Source organism: Alligator mississippiensis, chromosome 4 (genome assembly GCF_030867095.1).
Source record: "Alligator mississippiensis isolate rAllMis1 chromosome 4, rAllMis1, whole genome shotgun sequence".
NCBI lineage: Eukaryota > Metazoa > Chordata > Crocodylia > Alligatoridae > Alligator > Alligator mississippiensis.
In genome coordinates, this window is record NC_081827.1 from 97480491 (window position 1) to 97506996 (window position 26506).

Here is a 26506-nt window from a genome sequence, read left to right on the forward strand (position 1 = left end):
TTCATGTTGCCTCTTATCCAGAGCAGAGCATCTGGGAGAAAGGGCCGCCCTTCCACAAGGCATGTGCTGCATTGACAGAGACTTATCTGGGAAAGCTAACCTGCAAGCTGCTGTAGGCAGTGGCACAGCCCAGCAGATGCCTATCCGCATCTGTATGTTGCCCCACTGCAGAGTGAGTGCACAAACCCAATTTCCTGCTGCCTAATCCTCTGAGGGTGCCCACAAAGACTGGGTTATCCTGGCCCTTCCCTCCCAGCAAGGGACAGAGAAGAGGCTCCACTGTCCATAGCTTCAATTAAATACAGCTAAGCAAGACAGAAGGCTTCACCCCACCCCTTGGCCCAGGTTACCTTGCACACAGTAGCCACACAGATGTTGCCCAGGTTCAAGGGGTCAATGGCTTCCAATTTCATGCCCTCCTCAAACCAGCCACCTTCAGCATAGACAGCTCGCACCTAGAGCAGACCACAGGTACAAAGAAATACCCTGTTGGTTACCAAGGACAAGGGGAGGAGTTTCAAAGCCCTCTGAGAAGCACAGTAATCCTTTGGCTGGCTAGGGCCCATATTGGGAGGGGAAAGGAAAGGCTGTCTTAGATAAGAAACAAGACATGAAGGGAGGGAGTTGGGGTGACTGAAGAAGAGGGGCAATCACAGTCAATGGAAGGCAGAGTCCAAAACAAGCAAGGGGGGGGGGGGACGGACAGGGGACAAATGATCCTTGCCTCAGAACCAGAAGCCTCTCAGAGCCAGCACCTCACCTTAGCCAGGCTCCTTCAGTCCAACTCAACCTCATGCAAGTCATCACCTCACCATGACTGAGTCCCACGCTGTAACCGTTCCCCTCAAAGCAAGGTCCCTGGACCTAAGGGCAAGAATACCTCCCACCCTGGCCCCTGCACTAACACGACTCCAAACCCATAGGACTGACTCCATCTTTGAGTTGCCCCCAAATCCACTTCATCCCCTTGCACCCCAGTCAAGCAAAGCTTTAGGTTCCTAGATCCACTGTTGCCACAGGGCAGAGAAAGCTCCGCATCCATGTGTGATGGAGTCCAACAAGTGGGGCTGACACACAGGAAGGAAAGCACCACAGGTTGGCAAACTTTCCTGTACCCCACCCCACTTTGCCATGGCAGTCTCAGGTGTATGGGCAGGGCTCTCCTACCTTCTTGAAGAGATAGGGGACGGCATCGCAGTATATCTTCCGGAAGGTGGGGTGGTTTGCCATGTCACTGCGCTTTTCTTCTGTCCAGGGACAGAAACAGGAAAGGTTTGAAAAAATGAACCCTCTACAATGATGGAGGTATTCAGGGGTGGGGAGGGGGTGGTTTGCCTAAGTGGCTGCCAGTCATCTGCTCAGAGCTCAGCAGCTACTAGAAAGAGGAGGGCACCAGCCAGTGAGAGGGGACTGGAGGCCAATAAGAGCAGCCAGAGGAACAAAAAATGGGGACACTTTTTTAAGGTGTAACAAAAAAAAAAAAGGCATACCAGTTTCTAAGAGCAAGGGGACTCTCTCATAACACAGGGAGGAATTTTGGGAAATTCTAGTTTCCCAGGAGGGACTGAGGGAAAAAGCAGACCCTGGGCCTCGGTCTCTTTGTCACCTGATCTCTGGAATTTCTCAGAGCCCTAAGCTTGCCAAGAAGTCTCCTCCTCAAAGGTACATGCTCCAAGATGAGGTGATCTAAAAGACACTTGCTCTTGAAGGGGCTAGCATCCTGTCACAGAGAGGCTGCATAATTGCAGGGCCATTAATAATTAGACAGAGTAAAATAAAGATGGAGCACCTCTATGCTGCAGAGGAGAAACTGACTGTGTCTGGGGGCTTGAGTCAGAAACAGCATTTTTGCTACAGATGCACAGCAGAGTGTAGCTGGCCAGGTCTACCACAGTTGGGCGTTTGGCCTTTCAACCCTGAAGGGAGAAATTACCTGGCCAGACAGAGCCAGTGGCCAGATACAGCAGGAAGCAGGACATCCCGGGACATGCCCAACTTGTAGAATAAGGGTGGCCCTATCAGGATTAGCGTGATACATGGACAATCACCATCAGCGTCAACCCTAACCCAATGCCACTGCCTCTTTGGAAGGTCCCAGCCTGGGAAGCCAATGTGTCATGTGGGTTCCTACCTGTCTTCTTGATGTTGTGGCCCACTCTTCGTGCCCAACCCACTGGGTGGATCAGGGGGCTCCACATGTGGCACCAGAAGTCATCATCACTATCTCCATCCTCATAGAGGAGCCTCAGCCGGCCACCAATGACTGTGTCCACAACCGCCATGCGGGCCCGAGACACATGGTCCTTGTCCACCACTTCCACCCGCATGCCCTGCCGGAATGGGTACTTCATGTTCTCCGCCATCTAGGGAAGGCAACAAACAAAACGGAGCATTTCTAGCACCTTCCCAGGATGTGACTCTCTCTGCAGGTACCCTGACCACTCAGCAGCACCTCGCTGCAGCCACCTCTGGGGAGAGAGACAGCAGCCATAGGCAGAAAGTGCTGCTGAACAGACACCTTTGGATTAAGAAGTGAAGAATTCTGCTCTATAGAAACCCCAAGGGCCATTTCAATTTGGCAGGGAGGCGTATACCTCATTGGCCTTGAAGGTGGCCACAAGGCCTTCAATAGTCATAAGTGGGCAGAGACTTTCTGCTGACTTGAGAGGGCAGCAGGATAAACCCCTTAGTGTCATATCTCACTGGTAAAACTGAAGCTCCAGGAACAGGGACGGCTTTTCTCTGGGACTCTCAACTTCAATCAGACCCAGCCCTGCCTACCCATGAGGCTTTTATAAAGCCTCAACACCTTCGTGTCTGGCAGCCAAGGATCTCAAGAGCGCAATGAGCTCTTGTGCCATGGGTCTGAAGTAACAGTATCTTAGTACACACGTGCATGCATGCACGTACCCCACCGCCACACCCAGATGTACCTGGAAAAGAAGGTTTTCCCCAGGCATGATTACATCTCTGCTTCTCTCTACTGCCCCTCTGTTGAGCAAGTCTCCAGTTTGTTTCACCACATCCCAGCAGATCTGACATTATCCCATGAATAAGCCACTTAATTAAAACCCAGCCTCCTAAGCTGTCACAGGGGCCTAGCAAACTTTGCTAGACTTGCCAGAGCAATGCCCCCAATTATAATGCCTCCCATATATGATTGAATCCCATAATGCCCTATTCCTATCAAACACTTAATGGCATTACCCTCCTCCCTCAGAAATTCAGTATATACCCAAAGAAGCAGCTTTCCAAAATCTGCCGGCAGGGGGAGCCTGCCCTCTCCTTCTCCTGGAATATCACGCTAGCTGAAGCAACCTAAGGAACTGCTAAGATCTAGCGGACCTCTTGGCACAGATATTACTGGCTCCGTGCGCTTCAGGTGAGCCCCTGAAGCTAAGTGTGTCAGCCTGTCTTGCTGCTCTGCTTCCCCAGCCTACTGCTGCGCTGTCTCATACTGAAGACAAATGTTTCCACTCAAATGGCTCATTTCTTTGCAATAAAACAACCTAGGTGAATGTTTTCTTAAGACAACAGGCTTTGCGAATTCATGCCCTAATGAAAAACAAGACCTTCCACCAGTATGCTGGGCTTACACCGCTTGGTAACAATTTCTTCGTAAACCAGCCTAGGCCTAAAAAGATGAAAAGGTCACACAGTGTAGGACTGTGGCGACCGGGCCATTTATGCAGGACACTGCCAAAGGAGCACTCTGTCCTATCTTCTGCCTGGCAGCACTCAGCGTGTTCAAAAGAAACCCTCCTCTACTCCACAAGACACAACACCCTCAATGAACCCTAGGGGAGGTGAATCCAATCAGAAGCAAGCTGACACGCTGTTCCCACACTGTTCTGTCTGCATCCACCCGTGAACCGAGGTAGAAGAATGTCCACACCCATCCCATTACCTTGATATGGAAATCCACGGGGATGGTCCTTGCTCCCACCAGCCTCTTCATGAGGTACCCTCTCCAATCCGTGTATTTGGCGTGGATAGCTGAGCAGGCACAGAGAGGAGCACACAGTATTGAAACAGCTCATGTCACCTCACTGCTGCACTGCTAACAGACAATGCATGTTACTTTTCCTCTTTGTGGACTGTCTCGTTAAATCAGTGGTTCTCAACCTTTTTAGACTCAAGGTATTCCTTGTTAGGCTTAAGCCCATCCTTGGAAAATGCCAACTCTTCGCTTTCATTTGTTTCTTGATTACAGAAATAAAATACAGCAGTTTTTCCCTGGCAAAGAACTCATAGGCTGCTTGTACACGCCACAGGGGTTTAATTCGGTTTAGTTCTCGCTAAACTTCAATTTAGTAAGAATTAAATCAAACTAAACCCCCATGGCGTGTACACAAGGGTGGAGGCCCAATCCTTACCTGCCTCTTTCGTGGTGGGGGGAGGGCGGGGAACACGGGACAAGCTGCTGGCGGGCCGAATGGTCCCTGAGCTGTGTGGGGGCCCCCCAGGCAGCACTTGCCCGCTGGCACCCAGCCCGGGTGATCCCAGGGGGTGCCGCAGCCACGGAGGAAAGCACCGGGCCCCGCCGCAGCTCAGGCAGGCTCCAGGGAGATAAAAAAAATAAAATACAAAAATCAGGCTTGCTGCTTTTTTTTTCTTCAGTGGAAACTGCCTGCATAGGCTCCTGCTGGGTCCCACAGCACCCGGGCTGTGCGGGGCCTGCCAAGCCCTGAGCACGTCAGCTTCCAGTGCCCTGTGCACTGTTAGGTAGCAAACTAAAACGTCTCAGAGGTCTTTTATCTTGCTATATAACAAAGTAATTTAAAACAGAATATGCCACCAAGCGTGCAAACAGCAATGCCATTAAACCAGAATATGCTGCTGAACATGTAAACAGCAACACCACTAAAGTGGTGCAAAAGGGCATTTAAGCCATTCTAAAAGCCAATTTTGTGGCATGTACAAAGGCCCATAAAGTCCACAGCAACTCAGAATGGTTTTGACAGTATGGATTCCTATTTGAAATTTCTGAGTTTATCTTGCTAATCATGTGTAGGTGTCTAACAGGGCTAATATTGAGTGGGACCCTGCAGCACCATTAAAAGGATCCCACAGTAACCTAGGGTGACAGTTACTGGTCTAAACTCAAGGTATCCTTCCAATTCAGATATATCAGCTGCCACTACTTTCCCATACATACACACATATGTGAGTGCCATATGTCACCTGAACGTCAGGTTTGAGATGAGTTGGGGAGAATGTTAGGGGTTAGAAAGAAAAAGAGGACGTAACGCTTTAGATCACCAGACCCCCAAGTGGCTCGTTAATCCTATGGAGACACTAAGTCCTCCCAGTTACCCTATAAAACCATCATTAAAAGAGGCAGCTGCTCTATGGTAACTCGTCCTGTGTCAGCAGTAGCTCACAGTAAATAAAAGCTAGGTCAATGGTAAGCCCATTGTGGCCTTCAGCAAGCAGCAAGAGTGGATACAGGGACAGTTAACATGGAGCAGTTAACATGGACAGCTAACAGTCTTCAGGTTTTCAGCTACTGCTCCTTTGAGGCCACACCATCGTGCATGTCTGTAATGGGGGTGGGGACTAGGAAAAGATCAGGGGCTGCTGCCCCAGATAGCAAAGCCCTGCCAAGATCAAGAGCCAGTGAACAGGCCTGCTGGATTCTCCTAGCAATCCTGCCTGGGGACATGACAACCAAAGGACACTGGCTGAAAATGAAACAATTTGGATACAGGATCTCAAAGCCAAAGGCATGCAGAAGCTGGAAGACCAGCTCAGAGGAGCCGGCAGCCTGCTCTAACATACACTCAAGAGATTCCCCAGGTGAGGGCCACATCCCACACTACAGAGGAAGGCAAAAACCCCCACAGTCCAAACCAATATGACCATGGGATCAAATTCCTTCCTGACCCCCAAACATGGTGACCCTGAGCAGGGGGGCAAGACCCTTTAGCCAGGAACCTCTGGGTTTGAGTCTCAGCAGGAGCACTGGCACACCCCAGTCCAATCCCCAGCCGTGGCTGCAGCCAGCACCCAATGCTTCTGAGGAAGGCTTAAAAACACCCTGACATGTAGCAGAAAGGGGGAGAAGAGGTAAGCAGCAAAGCCCAGAAGCATAGGAAATTCCCATAGTAGAATACAGGCATAGCTACGCCTAGATCATCCCCAAATAATGGCTGTCCAAACTCTTCCTGAACACGTCAGAGGAGGCGTATGCATATCCAAACACAGAAACAGCATATCCAAGCCAGAAAATTCCAGGCCAATGCTGTTTCACCAGCACTCCCAAGTTATCCCTCTGCTTGAGCAGGGACGGACAAAGCTTCTCCATCACTCTCCTGGGTAAGCCCTGGGGACCAGTGTGAACAGCATGGTGTCCTCACTGCTCTCCAGGGAACAAGAGAAATGGCAGCAACCAAAGACAGCCATGGCCCTGCAGTCCCAACCACAGCAAATTGAGCTTATGACACCAAACTAGGAGAGAACCAGACTCCCCTGGCGCCTGTTCTCCCAAGTGCTGGGTCCAACAGGCACTCACTCTGAGGGGGTACCAAGATTTTGCTGTTGATAGCACACCAGCCGATGGGGTGGATGTCCACTGTGCCCAAGTTGCACCAGAAGTCATAGCCAGAGTCGGTCTCAAAGCCTTCGTAGCGCAGCAGTGCCCTGTACCCTGCCAGGAGAGAGGGAGGGAGGCCTGAAGCATCAGTCTGTATCTCTATTGTGGAGCATGCTGAATGCTTTTCCTCAGCTACCACAATCTTATGCCCCAAGTCATTCTTGTAGCAGACTGTCAACTAGCCAGGCTAGGTATAACAGACCCTTTCAACTTTCCTCACCAGTCAGTTTCCTTTGGCCCTTTCTGGCTGCTAGTGAACCTCTTGGAGACTTACCTGCAGTCTGGATGACAGAAGCAATCCAGTATACCCGGCTGGGGAGCACAGCATCACTGTTCAGCACTTCCACCTTCATCCCTTTCACCACATCGTCCCACTGATCAAACAGCGGCACCTGCAGAGCCGGGGCAAAAGCGAAGGGAGAGACAAGAGCAGCAGTTACAAACCAGGGCTGCAAGAACTGTACAAACAGGATCTCTTTTATGCTCATAGCACTGTGCTCTAGATTTTACCCTTTTCTCTACAATGCAGGTTTCCTTCTAGCCTTCATGGCTGGAGGCAGAAACCTGGAAAACTTCGGGGTGTGTAGTGCTGCCTGCCTGAGCCTGTAGACAGCCTGACATATTAGCTCTTAAAAGGCTCAATGCATGCGGTGTTCACAGCAGACCCCACACACAGAAGTTTAAGGATGAATTCTGTTAACTGTTTTGCTGCTTCCATGAGATGTGGAAGTCATGGCAGGATGACTGGATAACCAATAATGAATCCAATAAACCCATAGTGACCCTCATACCTTCCAGATACCAAAGCCTCAGTCAGCCAACCCCCCAACTATTCACTATTGTGATACACATGTTCATCATCAACTCTACATCGTAGCTGAAATGGGAAGATAGAGCACAAGTGATTTAATATTAAAACCACTACCACAGGGCAGGTAGCTGCAGCTATCTTTATTATATATACAGGTGGTCCTCGGACTTAACGACAGGATTGGTTTCTGAAAACCCTGTCTTAAGTTGAAACATTGTAACTCAGAACCAATTTTCTCATAAGAAACAATGTTATAAATGGAGGATTGGCTCCTGAACAAAGGCCGGATACCCTATTTTCACTAAAAATACCCCAGAATTTTGTACTCGATCAATTATAGATGAGTAATATAGCTACATTAATGTATTTATATTGTAAATAGCAATCATATTGTTTTGGAAGGACTTCTTTGAGGTGACTTTGCTTGACTTTTTGAAAGGCTCTTGGTTAGACTTTTTGAAGGGCTCTTGGCTGGAGTCTTCTCAGGAGACTTGGCTGCAGGTTTCCTGGTGTCTCGTCTGCTTTCTTAAAGGAAGTGTCCAAGGAAGTTTAGACAGATGTTCTCCATGGAGATGAGTGACGCAGCGAACTTGTTTGCTGGTGTGGTGTCGCATCAGATCAAGCGTTGTAAAGTCAAAACTGACGTCAAAGTTGAAACAGGGTGTCAATTTATAAATGTTGTAAGTGTGAAACGTTGTAATTCGAAACACTGTAAGTCAAGGACTGCCTGTACATAAAAACTGCCATTTTTCAACTGACCTAAGGTACCTGAATGGCCTCCATTACAGTGGTATGTGTGCACCTCTTAGTGCATTTACCTTCCCTACATCCCTGAGAGGCTGGAAAGTAGCAGTATACCAATTTTACACATAGGAAAGTGAGGCACTGAGAGGTTAAGTAACTTGCCTAAACTTAAACAGGGAATTTGTAACAGAGCTTGAACTCAGTTGAAGGCTGGCACGCTAACCAGTGGGCTATCCTTTCCTGTCTGATGTGGAGCAGGCACACAACCTCCAGTCCGTACCACTCAAGGAGCTGCAGAATTCAGGATGTTCCCAAAGAACTGAGGCCCGGCTTTCTGCAGGGTACAGGGACACTGATCAGAATGACCAACATCTATGTTGAGTCAGGTTCCCCCCACCTTCTCCCCTAAACCTGTGTGTGTGCGTTCACTATAGAAACAGATCACTGGCAACAGAACCGGTGAGACAGCACTACTGGAAATGGCAAAAATGCACTGTAGATGCATGGCTTTTTTATTTCGTCTAGAAGAGCATGTAGGAGCCCCCATCATGTTGAGGGCTTTCCTGTTCCTGCTACGGTGAATAATGTAAGAATCTGCAAGAAAATCTAAGATGAGGAACAAGTAAAAAGGAGGGGGGAAAGAAGGGAACCCTAGCACAGGCTGCAATGTAAGCTGTCCCACATCTGCCCTAGCATGGTGCTTCACCGATTGCAAATCCAATGCTATCTGGGCAGAGTTCCTCGAAATCCAATTTTGAAAGGCCTTTGGGGAGCCAACAGACCTGTGGAAGAAGAACTCAGCCTCCCCTCACACCAATAAAACCCCAGAAGCTCCCATGTGTGTTGCTATTTTTGTTCAAAAGGGAAGCCAACACAAATGCTGGGCTCCAGCTCTGCTGCAGTGTGAGAGAAGCTGCCAGGACGTGCCTGGCAAGGGTATGTTCGGCCACCACCCAGCCTTCTTGCCTGAGAGCAAGATTATTTCCTCCAGTGCTCGTGCCCTCCAGTGACACTGGCACTTGGGGAGAATGCTCACTAGGTGGAGCAAAGCTTATAGCATCCTGACCTGGCAAGGCTGACAGATTCAAACTGTTCTCAAGATTTAAGATAAACAGCTGTGGTTTCATAATGAGAAAAGGGACTTTTCTACACTGAAGTAGCTCCACCCTTGTGGTACCAGTTGAAGAGGGCAAGGACACTTGACACTGTGAAAAAGAATGGCAACTGCAAATTGGAAGCTGGCTACAACAGCCAGACACCAGCATGAGGGGGGTAAGAAAGACCATGAGTAGGTGCTGCCATCCCAACTGGCCTTAAAGTACTGCAGGGGGATATGCCAATGAGTCAAAGCACACTGACAGACTCAGAGATCAGGGTTTCCAAACCGGGCAGGGGCTAGCAGTAGAACTCACGTGCCCAAGCCTTTGGCACCAGGCCCTGACATCCATTATCAAGGAGGAGACTATTATGGCTTGCACCACCACGGGGAAGAGCACTGCAGCATGTTCCTGGAAACATACAGAAAAAGAGCTGCCAAAGCAGAATGAGCAAATGTTCTGGCCTTTAAGAACAGACATGCAGCCTATTCCCATCCCCAAGGGATTGACACTAACAGCACCTCCATCTTCATTTAGTGAGCACCCACTTCACTGGAGCTAAAAGAGCTTCCCACTGGCACTAACCCAGAGGGGGCATGTCAGCTACGCATCAGCCAGAAGGTGGCAGGATGAGCTCAGGGAGGACTGAAGAAGACTAAGGGCCCTGCCCCACATTCAAATAAAAGTTGGATAGAAACCATCTTGAGAGCTGTTACACATTTTCAAGCACTAACTTTGTAGCTGGTGGGCTCTTTTTATAGCTGGATGGCCATTTTTATGGCATGATCATTATTTTGCTTGTGTGCCTGGTCTAAATTTATTGCTCAATTAACTAGTTAATTGCATAATATATGTAATGTGTGGCAGGAGTCTATGGGTATGGACACATACATACGAAGCCCTTCTCAACGGGGAAGGTTTCAGAAGGGCGGCAGCAAGGCCATTTGAACCGTTGTGTGTAAAAGCTGAGGATGATTCCCATGTAGCAAACCTGCACTGGTGTTTAGCACTGCTTGATCCAGGGTTAAAGCCCCAGTGGTTTTGCTACTGAGAATCATTCTGTAGCTCCTTCAAACATTAGAAACAGAAGGTAATGGCTGCCACCCTTCTGAACAGGCTTCAAATGTACGTGTCCATCCCTGCTGGAGACAGCTGCTGACCTACCACAACCGAGCAGGGAAAGCATTGCTATTGATACATTTACTGCAGTAATGTCCAATTGGCAGGGCATGGACCACATGTGGCCTATGAGGGACAAAGCTCTACTGCTCTCAGGCTGCAGCTTGGCTGCGGCTCCCCCTATTATTTCAGCTGCAACATCAGTAGTGGCAGAGGGGGCTGTATGGACACATGGTGCAATAGTAGCAGGGATGCCCACATGGGCACACACAGCAGTAGCAGCAGAGCTGCCCACACAGCCTCACGGTGCAGCAGTGGGGGTGTCCACACAGTGTGCAGCACAAGGGCCTGTGACTTGTCCTGATGCAGCCTGCAGGGTGTGTGGTCCCCAGTTACTTGGAAATTGAACAGCCCTAACATTTGAAACTGAGGGTCGTAACTCCTCATAACAATGGGCAGAGGAAGCAGCGGGACCCTAGCAAAACCTATAGACACACTGTTGTACCAGACACAGTTATTTATAATAGCACTGCCTGGAGAAGATGACCTGTAAGAGACAGAAGTGCTTTCTGCACCCCGCTTCAGAAGGAGGGCTGGAGAACCAGCCATGGAGCTATGGGCTAACCTTTTCATAGAATCATAGAAAGTTATGTTTGGCAGGGACCTCAGGAGGTCATCTAGTCCAACCCCCTGCTCAAAGCAGGAGCAGCCCCAACTAGATCATCCCAGCCAAAGCTTTGTCTACCCAGGTCTTGAAAACCTCCAAGGATGGAGATCCCACCACCATTCAGGGTAACCTGTTCCAGTGCTTTACTACCCTCCTAGTGAGAAAATTCTTCTTAATATCTAACCTAACTTCCCTTGCTGCAACTTGAGACCATTGCTCCTTGTTCTTTTATGCTACCCTGGCACATTCCTCCCTTTCTAGATCATATTTGTTACAGTCACAGGTGCTTCCCTTCCCTCCCCAGCTCTGCCACCTGAACAGACGCCAAAGGGACTTACTGATTTTCGTGCATCTACGGGCAGTAAGCAGTCTACTCAGTGAGCAGTTCAGGAAAGCTGTGCTAAAGCAGCAATGAAACAGCTGCTGTTATGGCGAGACTTTATGTGACTGAGAGGAAGGAGTGAGCCATCAGTAGGATGCATGTATACTAGTCTTGCTTGGTAAAGATTTGATTTGGGGAGGAGGCTCAAAAGTGGAATAACTCAGTGCAGTAGCAAGACGCAGAATTCCCAAGGTATGTTTTTATTCACCACCAGATCATTTCAGGCTAGGTGCAAAGAGGACACAGCACAGAAAAAGGGTGACAAATTGCAGCGGCAGATTGGTCTGAACCCAGTTGTATTGTGACCATTGAGAAACTTAGCTAAAGGGGTCTGAATTGATGCTGCAGCCATTTTCTCTTGAGCCCCAGTTTATTTGCTGACAGTCTTCCTTCAGCACCGTCTCCCATTCCAGAAAGATTCATAAAAATTAAGGGCTTGAAGGGACATCAAAAGATCATCAAGTCCAACCTCCCCTGCTCTGGGCAGGAATACTGCTGAGATTGGAGGAGAATGAGGGCAAAGGGATCTCCCATGGGGGAGCTCCATTTTTTCCCCTTCTCAGAACCCATAAATGCATCCAAGGGTAGGTTTAGTTTGCTCTCTTTTTATGAGCATAGGGTTGCTGTGAATCCCTTCACCACAGAGGGTCCAGTTTGTTCCCAGCCTGCCCTGGGGAAAACCGTCTTGCTGCAGTAGCCACTGAAATAAAAATACAGAGTTGAAAAACCAAAAGCCATAACACATCTGGCTTTCACAGAACAATCAACTTGATAAAATCAACTCAATCCCACTTCAGTCCTGAATACTAATTCCCTCTTCCAAGGCAATTTCTTCTTGGACTAGTGATGGCAAGGACAGTACTGAAACAAAAGGCATGAGGGAAGGGAAAGGCTGCTGGCTAATGAGGGAGGAGGGTTAAAAATGATCCCAATTGAAAGATGGCATAGGTAAGACCATAAATAAAAGTGCATCAATTTAAGTAACAGGGCAATTTAAGCCAATATAGTGCCACTTCATATCAACACTCTCTTAACTTGGATTTAAAACCTGAATTGCAGTAGTTTAGTTTAGCCCTGTTCTAGAGATAGCCAGCTTTAAGAAATCAGCCCTCATTGCCACAGATAACAGTAGAAAGCTGCATACCTGCTGCTGTCAGTGCCCTTTTGTTTCCTAGTGTCTAGTTGTGCCCCATCCATATGCCCGTCTCCTTCAGATCTGGGGTTCCTGGAAAGCAATTTTGAGAAGCTGGCAACAGAACCAGCTCCTCTCAGTTCAGCTCTTCATCCTTGTAGTCCAGCTGGTTTGCAGACCTGCAGTACTTCTTAGAATCCTTTTTTTCTTCAACAATTCACTGCAGGATGTCTCTGTGCCCCTTAGCAGTCAGCCACAGAATGGAAAGACAAGTCCCAAGAATTTTTTCCAATCCACAGCAGGGGCACTTTTCCTGCCCCCGTGAGCTTTGCCAAGCTAGATCTTCCCTCCCTTTATCTCCTCATGACATTGTTTTATGCTCAAAGCAATATCCATCTTCAACAACTGCTCAGCCACCAACGAGACAAGTTCCCTCGAATGGGGAAACAATCCATAAGGTCTTAGACCAGTTGGCAGAAGCCTTGTGTAGTGGTTTCCTCTCAGGCAACAGAATCACCTGGGCCACAGAAACAGATGTCGCTCACTACAGAAATACGGAGGCTCCACACCAAAGGGTGTTCTCAGTGCTGTTTGTGTGGGCAAGTGAATTCTAGCAACCAAAGCTTTATGCAGCAGGAATCTGCCCAGCTAGGCACTGGCTGCAAGGACTGTCACCAGGAGGCGCATTTCATCACTTGGACTAAAGCCACAAGTGATATCCACTTACACAACACTGTCACAGTAGACTCCGGTGCTGTGGAGGAACAAAGTTAATTCTAAGTGTAATTCAAAAGGCAGCGATCTCTGTGCACTGTGTATGAATTAATGTGTTGTACAGGTGACACGGAACAACAGGACTGTGGCCAGTTCTGGGCAGGGAAGTTCTGGCAGACTCCAGAGGAGAGCAGCAAAAGTTGTTCAAAGTCTAGAACATGAGGCATGGTGAGAAGAATGGAGATTATTTAAGTCCAGAGATGACAGAGGGGTCTGACAGTAGTCTTCAAATTCCAAGAGAAAAGGCTGTTGGAAAGAGGATGTCACACAAATGTACTATGTCCACACATGGGACAGTGTAAACTGTTACAGGAGGGATTTTAGGAAGAACTTTCTAACTCTGAAGGAGGTCAGTCACTGGAGCAGACTTGCTAGGGAGCTTGTTTCTAAGTGCAGGTCAAACACACATTTGCTCGGGGTCATTTACACAGGAACAGTCCTGCCTCAAGCAGCAACGTGCACTAGATACAGCTTCAGGAGGTCCCATCCAGCTCCATTTTCTATTATTTATCTAAAAAATTCTCTGATCCACAATGAAACCATGGAGTGAGGAAGGTAATGTAATACCAGAGAAAACAGACACACTGCATGAGAAGCCACCCAGAGTCCAAGGGTAGTAAGGTTTATATTTCTAAAGAAAAGTGAGGGTACCTATCTTCACCACTTGCAAGGGCCATGATGCCCTTTTCCCTCCCTTAGTTACCTCAAGTCATGGAGGTCAGGTCTGATACATCCAGCACCAGTCTGACTTGCTGTCACTGGACCCTTCAGTCTCAAATCCCTGCCCATTTCCCCTTCTGGAGACTCACATGCTCCTTCCACTGGGCTCCCAAACAGTGCCAAGAGGTTCTGCCTTTCTCCCAGCCACACAGAAGACAAAGTCTGACATCAAGCACCCTCTCCCCTTTGCAACTATCCCTTCCCCACCACCACTTTCTCATTCAACTAATATGATAAGCCTGAGCTACATACCATGCTACACGGAGGCAGGGAGGTATGGAAAGCAAGAACTCACGTGTTTGAAGCAGCTGACAGGGGCGGCCTTGTATCCATGGTCCTGCAGGTACTTTCCCCAGTCAAAGCCAAGCACAAGAGCTGCAAGATAACATCATGGTCAGCTGGTTCTCAAGAAAGTCCTATACAACCATTTACTTTCTGGCAGCAGTTGGGAACTACAGGGTGGGCCAGTAGGGGAGAGGCCACCACTTTATCCTGACAAACAAGTGATCTGGGGCTTATCCCATTTGCTGGCTGGCAGGGAAAAGCCAGAAGCCCCAAGTCCAAGTTAAAACCCGACATGAAAGATGATGACAATCCTGTGGGAGGAGGGAAGACAAAGGCGGTGACAGCCAGGACAGATAGGAGCTAAGCTAATGATGTGCTCATGCTCCCAGCAACTGCAGAGGAAGAGGCAGTAATGGACGCTGGGTCCTTCCCGCTCAGGTTTTTCCATGCTGCAATCAACCTGACCCAGACATATGTGCACTCCTTCCCCTCCCCAATCCCAATACGTATTGGTAGCAAGGGTGTGCACCAAGCTCTGCGCTGCTTGCTACTGCCTGCGCCAGCCAGTCTAATGTACAGCTGTCTCCTCCATGCCCATCTACACTTACCATCCTGGCCCGTCAGCGTTCCATCTGCCAGCTGCCCCGTTCCTTGGGAATGGAGGAAGGCCCCAATCTTGGCGGACCATGCTGCCTTGTGCAGGACCTTAGCCTTCTTTGTAGGTGGCTTGCCCTGCAAGAGTGTAAGAGGGAGCGGATGTTGGGACTGAGAGGCATGAGGGAAACCTGTCCTAGCAGGCGAGAGGCAGACTTACCTTTGTCTCTCTGGGAGGAGGATCTTTCTTACACTCATGGACCATAAGAAGCTGGAAACCCAATGGACACAGCGTCACTCCACCCCCCACCCCATTTCTTTCCAACCCATACAGTCACCTGGAACATTTGCACAGGAAGCAAAACAGGCACCAACAGGCCTCAGGCAAGCATTATCTTGCAGTGCAATGCTGTGGCTAGTAAAGCGACCAAAACGCTGGCTTGCATCCATAGATGCTTCTCAAGCAAATCCCGGGATGTCATTCTCCCCCTGTACTCGGCCTTAGTGAGGCCGCAGCTGGAGTACTGCGTCCAGTTTTGGGCTCCACAATTCAAAAAGGATGTGGAGAAGCTTGAGAGTCCAGAGAAGAGCCACACGCATGATCAGAGGTCAGGGAAGCAGACCCTACGATGACAGGCTGAGAGCCCTGGGGCTCTTTAGCCTGGAAAAGCGCAGGCTCAGGGGTGATCTGATGGCCACCTATAAGTTTATCGGGGTGACCACCAGTATCTGGGGGAACGTTTGTTCACCAGAGCGCCCCAAGGGATGACGACTAGGTCGATGACGACTAGGTCGGACCGGGAAAAAGCCCAGTTAGACGCGGGAGCGGCGAGAGACGCGCGGGTGAAAGCTCGCTGCGCCCCCGCTCCGAAGCCCCCCAGAAACCCTCCAGCAGCCGCGGAGCCCCCCGCTGACCCCCAGCGCAGCCGGGGTAAGCGGGGCCCGTGGAGAGAAGGGGCTAACCCCCTTAGTGTGTGTGTGGGAGGCGGCAGCTGAGTGGAGCCGGGCCAGGTCAAGCCCCGCCCAGGCCCCTACTTCGCCCAGGCCCCCAGGGAGCCACGCGACCGGAGCCGCGCGAACAGGCTGCACAAACAGGCGCGCTTCTCTGCCGGTGCGTGAGTTAGCATGGAGTTCACACGGGAGGGCGTGCGGGAGGGTGCCAGACCCTGCCTGCGCACCCCCCAGGGTAGAAAGTCCCAGCCGTAGCCAGCCTACCAGAGGCATGACACGGATGGGCACGCGCCGCACCCCGAGGGCCCCCCCCTCTGGCACCTCAGAGACGGCCACCCAGACGGAGCCCCTGGTTCCGGGCTCCACGCAGACGGAGCCCCTGGCTCTCGGCTGCGGGGGCTGCCTGTCCCTTTTTCAGGCTCTGGGGCCTGGGAGCATGGCGACCTCCCCTTGCGGGGTCTGCTCCATTTTGGGGTCTCTGGCACGCCAGCTGGAGGAGCTCCAGGCCACAGTCCACAGACTGCGTGCCATCAGGGACTGCGAGCAGGAGATAGACTCCTACTGCCAGGCCCTTCTCCCCCGGGAGGCAGAGGGTAGATCACAGTCTCCCTCCACGCCAAAGGAGGACTCTGGGACCTCCTGCTGTGTCCAGCCAGGGGCATGGACCAAGGTGGTCAAGGGCCCTAAGGCCCGCCGCACCAAGGCCCCTCCCCCACCACAACTGAGCAACAGGTATGCACCTCCTGCTGCCCCAGCAGAGCCTGCTGAGTTGCCGGCCCCCGCAGGCAACATGGGCCTAACTCCAACTCCCGCCCCTGCTCTCCCCAAGACAAAACGTAAGGTGTTTGTTGTGGGAGACTCCCTCCTGAGGGGGACGGAGGGGCCAATCTGCCACCCTGACCCCTTAGCCCGGCAAGTCTGCTGCTTCCCAGGGGCCCGCATCCGGGACATTGCAGAGAGGATCCCCAAGCTCCTCAAACCCACAGACCGCTATCCCATGCTCCTTATTCATGTGGGCACCAATGACACGGCTCGGAGCACTCCCAGCCAGGTCATGAGGCGCTACAGGGATTTGGGAGCGGGGCTTAAGGGTCTGGGGGCACAGGTGGTGTTCTCGTCGATCCTCCCAGTCTCAGGCTATGGGCTGAGAAGGGACAGGAGGATCTATGTGGTCAACCAAAGACTGCGGCGCTGGTGTCGTCAGGAAGGCTTTGGCTTTCATGACCACAGCCCGCTCTTTGGCGAGAGAGGCAGCGAGCTGCTGGGAAGAGATGGTCTCCACCTCTCTCCCCTAGGGAGGAGGCTCTTCTCAGCCAGACTGGCTGACCTGCTCCACCGGGCTTTAAACTAAGCCCGCTGGGGGACGGGGGGACTACCGCCACTGCTGGCCCACTGAACAATCCTTGCAAAGCCAGCGGATCATGGCACTCAAGGGAGCCCACCCCAGCCCCAGCCCTGGTAAAACCTGTGGGCAAGGAAGGAGCCCCCCAGGGGGCACTTGCCTGCCTGTACACAAATGCCAGGAGCTTGGGGAATAAGCAGGAGGAGCTCATCCTCCTGCTCAGTGCAAACAATCACGATGTCATAGGGATCACGGAGACCTGGTGGGACTCCACCCATGACTGGACCACGGGGATAGATGGCTATACCCTGTACAGGAGGGATCGTGTAGAGAAAAGGGGCGGGGGTGTAGCTCTCTATGTTAAGGAAAGCTACGCGTCCCTGCAAGCCAATATTGGCGACCAGGGTGGACAGCTGGAGACCCTCTGGGTTAAAATCCGTGGGGAACACGGCACAGGGGACACAATGGTGGGAGTCTATTACAGACGTCCCACCCAAAGTCCTGAGCTTGACCAGGAGTTTGCCCAGGAACTGGCTGAGGCAGCTTGCTCCAGGACCATGGTTGTCATGGGTGACTTCAATTACTCAGACATCTCGTGGGAGGATCGCTCAGCAAAATCTGAGCGGTCGCAGAGCTTCCTCTCGTGCGTGGATGACCTCTACCTGACTCAAGAAGTCTATGAGCCAACGAGAGGCAAAGCGCTGCTCGACCTGGTGCTGGCTACTGGGGAGGACCTAGTCGGCGACCTAGTGATAGATGGGAAGCTGGGTGACAGCGACCACGAGCTGATCACCTTCACCATCCGCCGAAAAGCTGGCAAGTCAGTCAGCAACACGGAAGTCCTTGACTTCAGGAAAGCCGACTTTGACAAGCACAGGAGGCTTGTCAGTGAGGCCCTAAGGGACTGTGACCACAGGGAGAGGGGAGTTCAAGAAGAGTGGTTGCTCCTCAAGGGAGCGATCCTCAATGCACAAACTAAGTGTATTCCATCTTGGAGGAAAGGCAGCAAGAGGGCACAGCAGCCCCCCTGGCTCTCCAGGGACCTAGCAGACCTCCTGAGGCTAAAAGAAAGGCCTACAAAGGATGGAGGATGGGAGTCACCTCCAAGGAGGATTATTCTGCACTGGTCCGGTCCTGTAGGGAGCTGACCAGGAAAGCCAAGGCTGCAACTGAACTCCAGCTAGCTTTGAGCATCAAGGACAATAAAAAGTCCTTTTTCAGATATGTGGGGAGCCGGAGGAAAAGCAGGGGCAACGTTGGACCCCTGCTGAACCAGATGGGGCAACTGACAACTGACGCCCAGGAAAAAGCCAACCTATTAAATAGGTACTTTGCGTCGGTCTTTCATCAGCCCCATGGGACGCCCGTGCCCGCTACAGGGCCGGGAAGTCCGGGTGAGGGTGATCCCCTGCCCTCCATTAATGCTGACTTTGTGAAGGAACATCTTGAGAAGCTGGATACCTTCAAGTCAGCCGGCCCTGACAATCTTCACCCCAGGGTACTCAAGGAGCTGGCGAGCATCATAGCCCAGCCTCTAGCGCGGATCTTTGAAAACTCTTGGCGCTCTGGTGTAGTGCCCGAAGACTGGAAGAAGGCCAACGTGGTGCCTACCTTCAAGAAAGGGAGGAAAGTGGATCCGGCTAACTATAGACCCATCAGCCTGACTTCTATCCCAGGGAAGATCTTAGAAAAGTTTATTAAGGAGGCCATCCTTAATGGACTGGCCGACGCCAACATCTTAAGAGATAGCCAGCACGGGTTTGTTGCGGGTAGGTCTTGCTTGACCAATCTCATTTCCTTCTATGACCAGGTGACCTATCACCTGGACAAGGGAGATGAGATTGATGTCATATATCTTGACTTCAAAAAAGCCTTCAATCTGGTGTCCCATGATCGTCTCTTGGAGAAATTGGCCAATTGTCGCCTTGGGTCCCCCATGATCCACTGGCTGGAAAATTGGCTCCGGGGTCGGACCCAGAGGGTAGTAATTGATGGAAGTCACTCATCGCGGTGTCCTGTGACCAGTGGGGTCCCCCAGGGCTCTGTCCTTGGACCCATACTGTTTAACATCTTCATTAATGATGTGGACACTGGAGTCAGAAGCGGACTGGCCAAGTTCGCCGATGACACCAAACTTTGGGGCAAAGCATCCACACCAGAAGACAGGCGGATGATCCAGGCTGACCTGGACAGGCTCAGCAAGTGGGCGGATGAGAATCTGATGGTGTTCAACGCCGATAAATGCAAGGTTCTCCACCTTGGGAAAAAAAACCCGCAGCATCCTTATAGGCTCGACAGTGCTTTGTTGGTTAGCACTATGGAAGAAAGAGACTTGGGGGTCATCATTGACCACAAGATGAACATGAGCCTGCAATGTAATGCTGCGGCTAGTATAGCGACCAAAACGCTGGCTTGCATCCATAGATGCTTCTCAAGCAAATCCCGGGATGTCATTCTCCCCCTGTACTCGGCCTTAGTGAGGCCGCAGCTGGAGTACTGCATCCAGTTTTGGGCTCCACAATTCAAAAAGGATGTGGAGAAGCTTGAGAGAGTCCAGAGAAGAGCCACGCGCATGATCAGAGGTCTGGGAAGCAGACCCTACGATGACAGGCTGAGAGCCCTGGGGCTCTTTAGCCTGGAAAAGCGCAGGCTCAGGGGTGATCTGATGGCCACCTACAAGTTTATCAGGGGTGACCATCAGTATCTAGGGGAACGTTTGTTCACCAGAGCGCCCCAAGGGATGACAAGGACGAATGGTCACAAACTGCTACAAGATCGTTTCAGGCTGGACATAAGGAAGAATTTCTTTACTGTCCGAGCCCCCAAGGTCTGGAACAGCCTGCCACCGGAGGTTGTTCAAGCGCCTTCATTGAACACCTTCAAGATGAAACTGGATGCTTATCTTGCTGGGATCCTATGACCCCAGCTGACATCCTGCCCTTTGGGCGGGGGGCTGGACTCGATGATCTTCCGAGGTCCCTTCCAGCCCTAATGTCTATGAAATCTATGAATGGTCATAAACTACTACAAGAGCATTTCAGGCTGGACATACGGAAGAATTTCTTTACTGTCTGAGCCCCCAAGGTCTGGAACAGCCTGCCACCAGAGGTGGTTCAAGCGCCTACCTTGAACACCTTCAAGAGCAAACTGGATGCTTATCTTGCTGGGATCCTATGACCCCAGCTGACTTCCTGCCCTTTAGGCAGGGGGCTGGACTCGATGATCTTCCGAGGTCCCTTCCAGCCCTAATGTCTATGAAATCTATGAAATCTAGTCCAGCAGTGGGCAAAATATAGCCTGCAGGCTTGATAGGGAGGTGAGGCAGACTGCACCTGCACTGCATTGCCCGGGCAAGCTCTGCTGCACGTGCCCCCTGCCCCTCCCCACCCCTGGCCGGTTCCTGGGACCTACTGTGCAGGAAGCCCCTGCACACACACACACACACACACACACACACACACACACACGCATACACACACTTCCCCACAACACATTCCCCCACTGCCCCCCCTCCCACAACATACAAGAGTAAGACTTTATTTTAAGCTATACACTATATACACACACTACTCAAAAAAACATAAAATCAGGACAAAAATTATTTTTTTGAAATAAAATTAAAATATATTCTAGTAATTGTTTGATTTTAGCATATGATTTTTTTTAATTTATAATTTGTTAAAATGATTCCTTCTGAAAGATTTTGTGTGTGCGACCCTTGACATCTCATTAAAACTCCTTAAGTGGCCCTCCCCTGATCTAGTCTATGACAGCAAAACGGTTGCTACTTTTGCCTACGAAGGAAACAGCACAGGTGTCACTCACCTGCAACCTTGCCAGGATGCTGGCTTTCTTCGAGTTGGAGGAGTAGCTCCTGGAGCAGGAGACACTGCAGAAGCGTTTGGTCTTGGAGAAGAAAGCTTCTCGCGTGCCCACAATCCCGCACATCTCACACACAGCTGGAGGAGAGGCAGACAGACCGTGAACAGTGGGGGCTTCACCAGCCCTGCCAGGACAAAGCTCAAGCCAACAATGCTGCAGCACCAGTGAACACTGACTGACGTTTAGTCCTGGCAGAACCCAGGGCCCCACTTGATGCAACTTGGGAGTGGAGAATATACACTGTGCAGCTCTGCCTCCAAAGCGCACATGTTATGCTACACCACCATACATCTTTCAGCAGTGCACTACTTTGAAATGGGTCCTTATCTGCTTCTAGCAACTCTATGCTGTGCGGTGGTACCTGGTTCAGAGCCACTGTCCTCCATCATCCGGCCTGGGGTGGTAGGTGTGTGCAGTGGCAGAGGGGAGGTGGACAGCTCCCCAGCTTCCCGGTTGACCATGTCATCATTGCTAGAATCATCGAAGTAGGAGCTGCTGTCACTGCCCATGCTGCTGTTGTAACCCCGGAAGCTGTCGTAACCCCCAAAGAGGTCCAGGTCATCGTCTTCTTCCTCCTCCTCTTCCTCCTCTCCCACCCGCTCCAAGGAGGAGGTCTTCTGGCTGAGGGAAGACACCAACTGACAAAGAAATGACCACTTTAAAAGACAGATTTTCAGCGTTCCCTTATGCCAGGGATGATGAAACTCCGGACTGCCGATTGGCCAGGGACTCCATTTCCCAGCCGCCCCTGCCCACATGGCTTGTGCCGGTCTCCATGGAGACCTCAGCCATGCCAGCAGAGCTGATGGGAATGTGGGACGGGGGCAGCTTGCTGCGGAGCCATGATTTGTAGCCTGCACGCTCTGTGCAGAGGCACACATCCAGGGGATCGTGGCTCTGCCCCAGCTCCTTGCAGCAGGCTACAGATCGCAGCTCCGCAGCAAGCTGCCCCCATCCCACGTTCCTGGCAGCAATGGAGCAGCCCCCTGTGCTGTCTGCCGCATACGCTGCTGGCGTGAGAGGTCTCCATAAAGACCGGTACAAGCCATCTGGGCAGGGGCAGCTGGGAAATGGAGTCCCTGGCTGATTGGATCCAGCCCACAGGCCGGACGTTCCCCATCCCTGCCTTATGCAGTAAAGCCTGGCCCTCAGGAGCAAGTCACTGGCTGTGGCAATCACAGGATACCAGGACCAGACCCTTGAGCCAGCACTAGCTTCCCTGGTAGGAAGAATTCCCACCAGCTCCACATTTCCTTAATGTTTTACCCCTCATACACATCTCTCCCAGACGAAAAGAAGATTCATAGTCACAGAAGGGCAACCACAGGAAAGACACTGGAAGCAGAGAGCAGGAGGCAGACCAATGGCTTATAGCTGCAGCAAAGTAGGTTTAGATTAAATATCAGGAAGAATTACTTCATTGTTAAAGCACTGAGGCAGTAAAATAGACTATCTAGGGAATTGTGGGATCTCCATCATTGGAGGTTTTCAAGAGTTTGGATAAGCATGAATCAGGAACAATCTAGAAATAGCTATGCCTATGCTCGTTATGGTTATTTCCCATGTTTCTGGGCTTCACTGGTTACTGCATGAAGCCAGGAAGGAATTTATTTCCCCACTTCTGTTGCTACTGCACCTGTTCAGGGAATTTTCTTTTTGCCTTCCTCACAAGCATAAGGAAGTGGCTGCAGCCAAGGCTTGGGATTTTGACTTGGGTGTACCAATGCTCCTACTGGGACTAATAAATAGTTGGAGGTTCCTCACTAGAGGGTCTTGCCCCTCCACACCAGGCCAGACCAATGATCACATTTGGGATCAGGAAGGAATTTTATCCCATGGCCTGACTGGCATGGGCTGGGGGAGTTCTGGCCTTCCTCTGTAGCAGGCGCGTGGCCCTCTTCCTAGGATCTCTTGAGCATGTTAACAACCCTTGCAACAGGACACTGGACCACCCTTGTTCCCCTGCGCTACCTGTGGCAGGTTAAGGTGCTGTGCATTGTGGTTGTGCAACAGGGTTGTGTACTTCTAGTAACAGGTTAGACAAGGATTTGTACCAGATGGTTTGGATAGGGCAGGGGGTTGGACTAGAAGACCTTCAGAGGTCCCATCCAGCCTTACTTTTCTATGATTCTGTGACCCAGGAGCAAGAAGCCAGAATGCCTGAAACCATCCTGAGTGGGGAGGGGTCAGTATGAATTCATAGGGAAGGAGAGAGACCACCCCTTTTCACTCACTTTCCTGTCCAGTGGTTGGTCTTCTTCACACCCACTAGAAAACATTTTTTGTGCTGTCATCAGGGTGGCCCAGCAGGGAGAGGAGCTGTCAGCACAAATGATCTATTTCAGTAACTAGCTGCTGCTCTCCATGCTATTTAACCCTCCCCAATACAGCTTGGGACACAGTGGATCAAAAAATGGCCTTGAAGCAAGGAGGTGCATTTTCTAACAAAGTAAAAGCTGTACACTCTATTACCATCACATTCCCTGGGCTGACTTTGGCTCAGGAGCTGCACTGGAAAACCAGACAACTTTCATTTTCAAGTATTAAATAAGTATCAGTCAAAGTCCTTTTCCCCCTGTGATTTCATCATGATCTATTTGTACAGCTATATCCATACAGCAAAGAGATGCAAGAGTACAGGGACAGCAAATCAGGGGATGCACAAAAGGCCTGTCTTTAAGATGGAGGGGAGAAGGAAGAGTGATTAGCTGTGCTTTGGACACAGATTAAGGAAGTTAGGAGATATGCTGTTGCCAAGAGCTCATGCACAGACACTGAGGCTCAGCAATGAGAGGGGCAAGGGAGAGAAGAGCAGAAGCACAGACATGCAGTCACAGGGAGAAAGGAGCTCACAGCAGCAGCAGCCAGCAAGGAAACATCACCACCAGTCAGCACTGCCAGCAGCCCTACTGCTCTGCACCCACGAGATCTCTCTCCTGTGCGGTGCTTGCAGTGGCATGAGATTTTCTTTAGCGCTGGTCATTGAGCCCGGGCATCTTTCTGCCGCCCAGAGGAGCAAGAGCAGAACAGCCACAGAACACAGGGCCTGCTGTGTGTTCAGATGAAAGCTGGATAGAAACCAGCTATGGAGCTGTCAAGCACTACCCTGGGAGCAGGTTGGCTCTTTCACATCAGGAGACTGGAGCTCTGCCTGCCTATCTGGCCCCAGGCATGGCACCAGAAGCTTTTCAGAGGTCCTGGACTTCAATCTCTTACCTAGCTGCCTAAGTTTAGGTCCCAGGACCTCCCTGCTACCCTTATCCACATGTTGGTGCCCACATGGACCCAAGAGACTGGGCAAAGATACAGTATGCAGGACCCTGGGCAAGATGTCTGACCCAGTAAGTGGCTGGTCTTATAGGATGGCCATTTTGATGGCATAAGTGTTACTTTGCACCACATTTATTGTGCAGTTTGCCCATCATCTGTGTCACACATGTAAAGGGGAGCAGGGGCCCCGTGCACGGATCCATCTCCTAGTGCCAGTTGTTTGCACCCAAGGCTCGTCCTGCGCAGCCCCAGGAGAGGGCTCCTGCCCCCCGCAGCCAGGACCTCCCAGACGCGGGGGAAGCCCAGGGCTCCCAAGGGCCTCGCTGGGCCTGTCGGGGAAGAACCCCGGGGGGGCGGGTTCCGCCGTGGCATTGTGACGCAGGGCTCCACGCTCCGCCCCCCCACGGGACCGTGGAATCTCCGCGGCAGCGATTGTGACGCAGGGCTCCACGCCCCGCCCCCCGGGGAGTCCCGCGCTCCTTCCAAGGGGGCCCGAGCCCATCCCCAGCCCCGGCCCCGTGGCCGCCCCTTACTTCGCCCTGCTCCTGCTCCGTGGCCGCCATCGCCGGGATCCTGCGCCCCGAGCGCTCCCCACCCTGCCAGGCCCGGCCCGCTGCACTCACATGGCGGGACCTCGGGCCCCCTTAGCTTTACTGTCCCCAATACATCGGGGCAGCTGGTTGGCCGCCGGCCCCCGCGCGCCCGCCAATCGCCAGGCAGATTGCTTTGCAAACGCCGACAGCGGAAGGAACGCTCAGTCTGGCCGCACAACATCCTGGGACTCGTAGTTTGCTTCCCTGCGCGGCGTGGGGGAGAGCGTCAAGGCTGCCCCGTGCCGCAGGCTGCTAGCTTCCGGGCTCTGGCCCCGCCCCCTCCAGCTCTTGCGGGGCCTGCGCGGTCGGCCACTGCTCCAGGCTGCAAGGTGCGGGCTTGAGCTGTGAGGCGGGGTGCGAGCACGGGGCGGCGCTAGGGAGCGCAGCACCTCCAGCCCTTAGAAGCCTGCAGACCATGAAGCCCCCCTCCCCTCCCTTCCCCTCACATGGGATGAGGGCCCTGGCGCCCCGGAGCAGTGGTTCTCAGCCGGCTTTGTACCAGGACCCACTTGTAAACATGCATGGCCAGGCCCGACCCAGCGCCCCTCACTCTGGACCCGCTGCCCCCCCACTGTGTAGGGTGGCTGGGGAGGGGGGCAAGTAGCCCCTTGCTGGCTGGATCTCTGCCAGCCTGCAAGGGAAAAAAATCCATGGTGTCCCATGTTTTTTTCTCCTTTGAAGGAGACTCCGTTTTTAAAGTCTGTTTGCAACCCTTTCTTGCAACCCGCTTTTGGGTTGTGACTGGTGGGTTGAGAAATGAGCCAAGCCCAGTCCTGCAGCCGTGGTGGTGTTCAGCAAAGCTGGAGAGACGAAGGGCCTGAGGCAAAGCCACCAGTGTGAGAGGCCCCGTGGGGCAGCTTACCTGTTTTCTCTTCTGTGCCCCCCCCCAAAAAAAACACCCTTTTCTTTTCTTTAAGAGGTTAGTGCTGCACAGGCCAGCACTATGGCTAGGAGTAGGAGGCAGCAGCAGCTAACTGCAGCCTGCAGGAAGACATCAAGTTAACTCCTTGAGCAGAGAGTCATCTTTAGTCTCAAGTCAGGCCAAAGGCAGAGCAGAGGTGTACTTTATATGCAAAGATGCAAGGCCTACCCCTTTTCTACTCAGAGCTTTCATGAAATCAAGCTCACTCCATCAGATACTATGACAGGACAGAAGAAAGCTATGTAGGAAGGAATGAGTGATTTGAATTCAAGAAGGGTATGCCTTATATCCCAACTAAGATGCAGCTATTTTAGACGCACACACACACAGATGTACACACATACAGAAGAAGGGACCTCCAGAGATCATTTAGGCCAACCCCTTGCCTGAGGCAGGATCATCTGTATCCAACTATCCCATACGATCCAAAATCTAAACTCCATATACACAAGACTACTGTCAGTCCTGACCCAACACCCTAACCAGCCCCAGGTAAAGCAGGGGAACCACAGCAGCGAACATCCCATTTTCATGAAATATCTATATATGCTTAAGGGCTCCTAGGTAGAGGGCCAGAGCCATGTCCCCTTCTTCAGCGATCCATCGCAGTCAAGGACAGCTGTCTT

The 26506-nt window shown here is 51.6% G+C and overlaps 1 protein-coding gene across 7 annotated transcripts in view; it reads right to left on the minus strand.

Moving 5' to 3' along the window:
* The window catches only part of L3MBTL2 (L3MBTL histone methyl-lysine binding protein 2), a 30680-nt gene extending 5643 nt beyond the window's left edge, over positions 1-25037 (minus strand). The window contains exons 1-12 of one of the 7 annotated variants that reach the window (XM_059726362.1): positions 24899-25032; positions 23330-23414; positions 21457-21733; positions 21039-21172; positions 14935-15058; positions 14337-14416; positions 6870-6987; positions 6515-6649; positions 3908-3996; positions 2132-2363; positions 1168-1244; positions 351-455 (exon numbers count right to left, since the gene is read on the minus strand). In XM_059726362.1, coding sequence (XP_059582345.1) covers positions 351-455; positions 1168-1244; positions 2132-2363; positions 3908-3996; positions 6515-6649; positions 6870-6987; positions 14337-14416; positions 14935-15058; positions 21039-21172; positions 21457-21733; positions 23330-23389 — 1431 coding nt within the window. In that variant the 5' untranslated portion in view covers positions 23390-23414; positions 24899-25032. Of the gene's footprint in view, positions 1-350; positions 456-1167; positions 1248-2131; positions 2364-3907; positions 3997-6514; positions 6650-6869; positions 6988-14336; positions 14417-14934; positions 15059-21038; positions 21173-21456; positions 21734-23329; positions 23415-24898 lie in introns of all 7 variants that reach the window. The other 6 variants (XM_059726361.1, XM_019489597.2, XM_059726363.1 and 3 more) reach the window with 6 other exon arrangements.
* Between the last annotated feature and the right edge of the window lie 1469 nt (positions 25038-26506).